The 8,574-nt window shown below is 35.3% G+C and overlaps 1 protein-coding gene across 1 annotated transcript; it reads right to left on the reverse strand.

Annotated features, from left to right (window-relative positions):
• Positions 1-211: 211 nt before the first annotated feature.
• LOC132057868 (uncharacterized) lies at positions 212-2,579 on the reverse strand. The gene is made up of 3 exons (XM_059450457.1): positions 2,418-2,579; positions 725-973; positions 212-610 (listed from the first exon to the last, which is right to left on the reverse strand). The coding sequence occupies exons 1-3, from the start codon at positions 2,577-2,579 to the stop codon at positions 212-214; spliced, it is 810 nt and encodes a 269-aa protein (XP_059306440.1).
• Positions 2,580-8,574: the final 5,995 nt, after the last annotated feature.

Genomic DNA, 8,574 nt, shown 5'->3' on the forward strand with positions numbered 1-8,574 from the left:
CAATGTTATCAAATATAATTAATTTGTTACTAATATAACAAAAGTACATCATTAACTCATACTTGAACTCGACGCATTTTCATTTTTTGAAAACGGTCAATAATAGCATCATTGCTTACAGTTGCAAATACTTCCTTCTCAAAGTAACAAACTAAACAATTATTTAAAAAGTCATCAATAATAGTACTACGTAATTCATCTTTGATGTACTTCATGGATGAGAATGCTCTTTCAACATTGCAGTCGCGACAGGTAAAATCAGAGTCAACTTCATAAGTAAATAAACAAGTGAATAAGTCTCCACAAGATTTGCATCAACCATCGCTTTTGTCAAATCACTAATTCCTTTTAAATCAGAGAACCTAGAGTCACCACGTCGCATGTGCATTATGAAAGTGTCAAGTTGATAATTGAGATCTCGAAGCTTCAATCCACCAAACTCATTTGGATAATGCTTGGCCAATGTCATTATTCTTTCCTTATCAAAATTAGCAAATGAATTAGCCGGATTCAAGCTAGCCATACCAAGAAGCAAGTCGCCACTCACAACATCAAAACGTTTGTTAAGCTCCTGAAGCTGCAAATCAATTACCGCATAAAAAAGCTTAGCCTGTAAGTGATGTGAATAAGTAACACTAGAAAGTCTTCACTTCGACTTTCTAGAAATATAGAATTCTTCCATCTCGGGCACCAAAATATCATGTTTAGCACAAAATGAAGAGACTTCATCCATGAATTCTTTCCATCCTTCCTCTCTCAATTTTTGAAGCCTTTCCTTTGTAAGGTCAAGAAATACCATGGCATTAACAATATCTTGCTCTTTCCTCTGTAAAGCTTTGCTCAGCTCGTTCGACAATACCAACACTTTCAACATCAAGTGAAGCAAGAAAGCAAATTCAAAACCATTAATTTCAATCAAATAAGCTTTTGCATGCAATCTATCACTAGGGTTGGAACCTTCACATTTAATCACCTCAAGCACATGAATAATAGTATTTAAACAATGTATTTAACTTATGAACACAAAAATAAAGAAAATAGTGTAAGTTTTCTAAAAAAAATGAATGTTGATTCAATTTAGCTAACTCAATAAAGAATTATGCATCTTAATTAATAAATAATATTAGCTAACAGTTCACCTTGCACCATTACAAATATAATTTGTACAATGGAAAAGGGTAAAAGCAAGCCCTTAAACTATGCAAAATTGCATAAAATGCCCTCCGTTAGTATTTTGGTCCAAAAATGCTCTTGCTGTTAATAATTTGATTCAAAATGCCCCTATTGTTACTTAATTGGGTCAAAAATACCCTTTTCTAATAAACATTGTTTCTTTTATTTTAAACACGTTATTTTTCTACAAAAAATATTAATTTTAACTAACCCTCTTGTTTCTTTTCTTTTAAAATCCCTTTAACTAATAAAAAAATGGAAGTAGTCCTTTTTTTCTTAGTCTCGTTTTATCAATTGAAATAAAATAACCTCATGTACTTTTTAAAATGATAATATAGGTCATATATATAAGATCAAAGCAATCTCATCATTAATTTTTATTTAGAGAACAATAAAATTCTTTTTCCTAATCAAATAGGAAATGTTTTATTTTTTAATCTTTTCCGAGCTGAAGTAGCATAAGCATTTGCTAATATAATCATTGGTTTTAAAGTTAAGATATTTTTGGTTAAAAAAAATTCAAAAATTTAAAAAAAAAAAAAACTTGTAGACTACACACAATTTAGAATGTCCAATTAATACTGTAATAATAACATAAATCAATTCATACATACTGCCTAAACGTCACACTCTCTAAAGCTTATCATAAAGAATGTGGACTATTGACTTCCTTAATAAATCTGTTGCTCCTCCTTATTCGGAATGATTTGGTTTTAAAATTCTAGAAAATAAAATATAATCATAAAGTTAAAAACCTGTGGACTATTGACTTCCTTAATAAATGCCATTAATTGTCTCCTTTTCCTTTTCGGACCCATGATTTTGGTAAAAGAAATCCAAACTCAAAGTAATGGTAGAGACTCCTAAATGTTGAACAAGTGAAAGTGGACGAAAAAAAGACTCCTAAACAGGTTTGGATCGAAAGAAGTCCTATATTTTAGGGAAATAATTAAAAGTTTATTTCTAAATATTATGAGAAGAATTAAATGACTATTTTATCTAGTATGAAATTAAATTTGTACAAGATAAAAAGTCAATTTCGTTGTAGATTCACTTCTTCTTGTACTTTTCCTTCCTCCCCAAATTTTTAAGATTCTCTTTTTCAATGCCTAATGGTTTTTCAGATGACTTGTTCAAAACAGTCACCCTTTATTGAAAGCCTGAGATTGGATAATACAAAATTATACAAGATAATAGATCGTCCAGATAGTGATCAATGCCTCAACTATTGTCCCTTATTTCACCCAGAAGATGGATGAAGAAGGAGGAACCCGGGTATCTATCCTTATTCCTAGTACCCCTGACGGTTCTTCCTTAGAGGCCAATGCACCAGGGCATTTCATGTGACCGAGCTCACCGGAGGGCGGAGGACAGTTACCATCTGGATTGTTTCCGGACATAGCCATGCTATAATCGAACTGAATACACCGGGCCAGACTGTACTTATGCTCGCTTAGCGAGGCTGAGTTACTGAGAGTTCGAGTATCCAAGCCACCTTCCCCACCTTTCAACCCCAGTTGCCAAGCAGACGTGCTGGAGCAGTGGGGGAGATCTACCCTTACCAACTCTGTTCAGGGCCATAACTTTCTCCCTTCTCTCTTTCCTTTAGTTACTCTTTTTCTTTTCTTTTTAGTATATTTTGTTAGTCTACAAGATTAAAAAAATTGTCCATATGGCGACCAGTGCCTCGACTATTGTCCCTCATTTCACCCAGAAGATAGATGGAAAAAGAGAACTCGAGTATCAACGGCGGCTTGGTAAATTCAGTGGTCTAACTAATAGTATTGTTATTATTTATAGTAGTAAGGTTTAATACAAGTTAGTAAGATGTTAGCCACATATGTTTGTACTATAATCCCTTGGATGTTGTTGTATGAAATTATATTTATTAATATGAAGATGTGAGTAGTTTAATTCAAATTTTTAAAATATTTTTACTATAAAAAAGTAGGCATTTTTTTTATAAATTATTACTATTTATTTTTTCTATAAACTTCAATATTGTTTAAGCAAAAATAAAATTAAAAAATTCATTATTAAAAATTTGGGGCTTAAGCAAAGGCTTTACTGGCCTCCCCTTGAGCCACCCTAGCTGAGTATCTAACTTATTCCCATACCTCTGCTGGTTCTACCTTAAAGGCCAATGCAAGAGGGAATTTTATGTGATCGAGCTCGCGGGAGGGTGGAGCAGAGCTACAATCCAAATCGTTTCCGAACCCAGAAGCGCTTCAATGGAATCGAATGCACCATAATAGACTGCACCTATGCTCACTTCGGGGAGGCTGAGTTATGAGAGACCGAGTATCCGAACCACCTTCCCCGCCTTTCAACCACAGTAGCCTAGTAGACGTGCTGGAGCAGTGGTGGATTTACCATCACCCAACTCTGGCCATGACCATAGCTTTTCTCCTCTCTTTCTTTTTAGTTACTTTTATTCTTTCTTCTTAGTATATTTTGTTGGTCTAATTATTGTAGTTGTTTATAGTGTCTCCTTTTACTTATTTGAGCCGATCTTTGATGTTTCTATGTAAGATGTCTGGCTTCAACACCTACAAACTTTTGCATCAGCAATTTCTGACGACCATTTATTCAGATTCCATAGTTGGTAAACAATTTTTTTTTCCAGGAGTTCGTATTAATGATCCCAACTAGTAGCGTCGAGAGCATATTTGACCCCAACTCTTAACGGATAGTAAATTTGTTTCATTTTGAGAAGTTTAGGGAAAAATTTGATCTATATAGATTAATATTATATTTTTAAAATATATATTAAATCTTGAATACTCTCGACATTTTTTTTTTTTTTAAAGTCAAGTGGTTAAAGGTGTTCAAAGTCACCTAAATGTCTTGAGTCAGCTCCTTTGTGCTATTGCTACTACTTGCCAATAATTTTTTAAATCAACAAGATTGACCCATAGCTCAATAGCTTAACTAACACAAAAAAAAAAAAAAAAAAAAAAAAACCCAGATCCTTTCTAAAAACAATACAGACCAAACGGGATTATACGAATTTCCGATTGATAGCTACATTTTAATTTAACGTTTGATTGTAATATAAAGTTAATATTGGCCTTATTCTCTCTTTATTTTGCAAGGCTAAAAATATATGGGTAATATGGTAATTCATAAAAAGTTAATCCACTATTTAATAATAACTTGTAATCGAAAAATACACGACAATCAGTGGTGCTATGTTGAAAACTCAGCGGTTATTACTTACACTTTTCTTGGAACCTTCCTTTTTTTTCCGAAAGACATGTTAACTTTAACTTAAAGATGATATAATATTATAAATAAATCTTAATTTTGAATGAACGAATAGCTCAATTTGAAGGGGGGAAAAATCAGTGCACCCATTCATATTAACAATATTGATGTATGCACCCATTTATCGAAAAAATTATTTACATTTTTAATTAAATTTCCACCTTTGTCACTATTAGAAGTACATGAATAAACTTCAAAATTGTCTTCCATACAAATCAAACTAAAACAAAAGATAATGATAAAGACTCTCATAGAAACGGATGGAGGTTCATTAGAAGCTAATTTAAGACACCATCTGCTCAATTATTTGCTAAATTATGAAACAGTATTTAAAAGAAGGCAAACATATTCAACGTTTTCCTTCCTAATTTACCGAGTCACTTCTTCTTCAGCGTGATAGCATGAATTTACAGTGATTTTCCATATAAATCATATATTATATTAAATACTATGGTTTCACTATCACATAGTTCTTATATCTTGCATTGTAAGAATGACGAACGATGACATATTCTTGTTTTTTACAGCATCATCAATGATATAATGACAATTGCTTCTTAGTATGAGCTACTCGGAATAACCTCTCAAGTCATTTTTTTTCTTTTCTTATTAGGACCATATCTCTTTTCTCTTTATTTTGGATCCAATGAAATGCCATAACCGGCTTCAGTATCAAGCGCGGGCCTTCATATACTCCCTCCGTCCTAAAAAGATTGTCTTACTTTTCTTATTAGTTTGCTCCAAAAAGATTAGTTTTACTTCCTACCAGGCCAGAGGTGTTTGTAATATAATCCCTTGGATGTTTTTGTATGAAATTTGATTTATTAAAATGAAGATGTGAGTAGTTTAATTCAAATTTCTAAAATATTTTTACTATAAAAAGTAGGATTTTTTTTTATTATAAATTATTACTATTTATTTTTCTATAAACTTCAATATTGTTTAATAGAAAATAAAATTAAAAAATTCATTATTAAAAATTTGGGGCTTAAGCAAAGGCTTTACTGGCCTCCCCTTGAGCCACCCTTGCTGAGTATCTAACCTATTCCCATACCTCTGCTGGTTCTACCTTAGAGGCCAATGCACGAGGGCATTTTATGTGATCGAGCTCGCGGGAGGTTGGAACAGAGTTACAATCCAAATCGTTTCCGAACCCAGAAGCGCTTTAATGGAATCGAATGCACCATAATAGACTGCACCTATGCTCGCCGGGGAGGGTGAGTTATGAGAGAGGCCCGTATCCGAGCCACCTTCCCCGCCTTTCAACCACGGTGGCACTGGTAGATGTCTTTGGAGCGATGGTGGATTTACCATCACCCAACTCTGTCCATGACCATAGCTTTTCTCCTCTCTTTCTTTTTAGTTACTTTTTGTTACACCTCGAAAAATTTCATGTCGTCGTATGGTAGATAGACTAACGCAGGGTAAGAAGTATATGATGTTTCTTTAAGTAAGAAGTAGCATTTAATGGTTCTAATTAAGATTCCAAAGACATTCGAGGCAAGAGAAGAAAGTTCGTCGAAGAATGTAAAGCATAAGTTGTGTTTTAAGAAGGGCTTGCAAGATACCGGGCTAATGTGGATTTAATAATGTCTTGAGGAAGAGTTATAATGCTCCTTAGATTGCTAATGAAGTGTTAAACAAGCGCTAAGAAGGTTCCATAAGGATTGGAGATCAAACGAACGACGGAAATCATTTCAGGAAAGTGGAGTTATATGACAACTTATACGGTCCGTATAACTTTATACGGTCCATATAAGGGTCCGTATAACACCCAACAGAAATGTTGTTTCTTTGATGGTGAAGTACGGTCACTTATACGGACCGTATAATGTTATACGGATTGTATAAGTGTCCGTGAAGGTCCCGACGGACTGAGTTATTTTCAAGTATAAAATGATGTTCCCACTTCATTATTTTCATTTCCACACTTCTCCACTTCTCTCCAAGGCTCTAGAACATTCCACACATTTCATTTTCAAGAATCCAAGGGAAATCAAGGAGCAACATCATTAATCCAAGGAAATAAAGTGCAAGGAAGCTCTTAGGGGTTGCTAGAGTCAAGAAATCTCTTTGGATTGAAGCTAGAGTTTCTCTTCAAGTAAACCATTTTCATCCAAAACTTGCTCCCACACAATCAAAGGTGATTTTCATGATCACTGCATGTTATTTAGCATATTGAATGGTTGAAAGACCTAGATTATAGAAGAAAGTGGAAAATGGAGCTCAAGTGTGAAGTTATGGTATTCTTAAATAGTAGTTGACATGAATCATAATTCTTGAGATGTTATGAGTATAATCTTGTTATAAATGATATTAAGAACATGGGAGAAACATTATAGGAGGATGAACGTAATGTTGTTATTATGACCATGGTTATGGATGACCTTGGAATAGGAATTGGGGGAATTGAATAATGCATGGTTGATGAAGGTTGTTGATTATGAGATTATGAATGTTATTATTGGTGTTTGGGAGTTATTATACGATATGGAGAAAGTTGTAGAAACAAAGGAGATGCTGCCCAATTTTCATTAGCTTTAGTTCAAGCATACTTATGTTATCGATTATCTAATTTTAGTACGAATTCCCTTGAATGTAGAAACGTGAATATTGGAGGAGCGTTGATGATAAAGTTAGCACAATGTAAAGGTATGTAAGGCTAGTCCCTTCTTTTTCTAAGGCATGATTCCTACGACATGACTTCCTTTATTATTCCATGGCTTTCTTTCATTCCAAGAACAACGAGTCCATGTTTATAAAGAGCTTCTCATGAGATGAATAATAGTGATGATGAGTCTATGTCTAAAGGTTCCAAAACCTATGATATGATATTCTTATGAAGTTAATGATTCCTTGATGATATTCATTGTTGTTACACTTTCTTTATAATGTAGTCCTTCAAGGCGAGTAAGATGATTATGACTTCTCCATAATGGAATCGGGGGTTCTCGACCTTACGTCACCTCGATAGAATTATAGTCTGTCTTAAGTTCTTATGCATGCTTTATGAGACGTATATGATGATACGATTCCACCGTTCCTAGATGGCCGGGCATGTCACCGCGAAGGCGGGCTGCATATGATTACACCGCGCCTAGATGGCCGGGCATGACCATGAAGGCGGGCGGTTTTATGATTACAGGTGCCTAGTTGGCGAAGCCCCACCACTAGTGGGCGGCATGAGATGGTTACCACGACACGCGGGAGGCACGGACGCGAGGCTAATGATGATCCTTGCCTGTACCTATATGGTCGGGCAACTTATATATATATGCATACATGATATGATGATGTTTATGAAGTAATTTAGCATGCATTATTCAGTCTTAAGTGATAGTCAGATACAGGTTGTTCCTTACTTGATGTCCTCATTGTTCGTGATGTATTATTGTTGTTCATGCCTTACATACTCGGTACAATGTTCGTCGACGTCCTTTTCTTACGGGTATTTGTGTTCGTACCCACGGGTACACGGGGAGGTGGCCATTCATGGGAGTTGATTAGCGATTTCGGGAGCACTCCATTATTCGGAGGTGCTATTTTGATGCATTATTTTGTGTACATATTTGGTCACGACAGAACCTTGTCCGGCCTTATGTCTAGTACTCGTAAGGGCTCGTGGATACATATGTGTGGATAGTATGGTCACAAATAAATCCTTAGTTGTATACTTGTATATCATTTTGTAGCCGTGAGGACTTATGTATATCTATGTATAGCTTTAGGGTTTATATATATTCAGGTTGAGTATGATGATTAGCCTAATGTGAGGTGCTCGGTAGTCGACTCAGGAACCGTCGAGCCCTGCTCGGGCCGTGACAAAGTGAGTATCAGACATTCGTTCTAGGGTGTGTCTACGAGCCGTGTCAAGCAGAGTCTCGTTTATGAGTGTGAAACGCACCACACTTATAAACGAAAGAGGGCGGAGCATCTAGGAAAAATTGCCATTCTTAACTGCTTACTAGATCGTGCGATAGAGCCATGTTATAAGATTTTATCCTCCACTAATGGTGTGTTATGATTTCGGCGATGCCGGCAAAAGAAAAACGACGCGCCCCGAGAAGGGCAAGGCTACGACAGAAAGGCGGATAGGAAGGAAGCCACCAACAGATATAAAAGAGAGTGAATCTC

This window comes from Lycium ferocissimum, chromosome 5, assembly GCF_029784015.1.
Source record: "Lycium ferocissimum isolate CSIRO_LF1 chromosome 5, AGI_CSIRO_Lferr_CH_V1, whole genome shotgun sequence".
In the NCBI taxonomy this organism is placed as follows: Eukaryota; Viridiplantae; Streptophyta; class Magnoliopsida; order Solanales; family Solanaceae; genus Lycium; species Lycium ferocissimum.

Excerpts from the sequence above, each read along its gene's own strand:
- LOC132057868 (XM_059450457.1), bottom strand. The coding sequence starts at position 2,579 with ATGGCTATGTCCGGAAACAATCCAGATGGTAACTGTCCTCCGCCCTCC. Across the intron at positions 974-2,417 it reads CTTCTTCATCCATCTTCTGG|GTGATTAAATGTGAAGGTTC; the intron begins GTGAAATAAGGG and ends CATGTGCTTGAG. Across the intron at positions 611-724 it reads GGAAAGAATTCATGGATGAA|GCTAAGCTTTTTTATGCGGT; the intron begins GTCTCTTCATTT and ends CATCACTTACAG.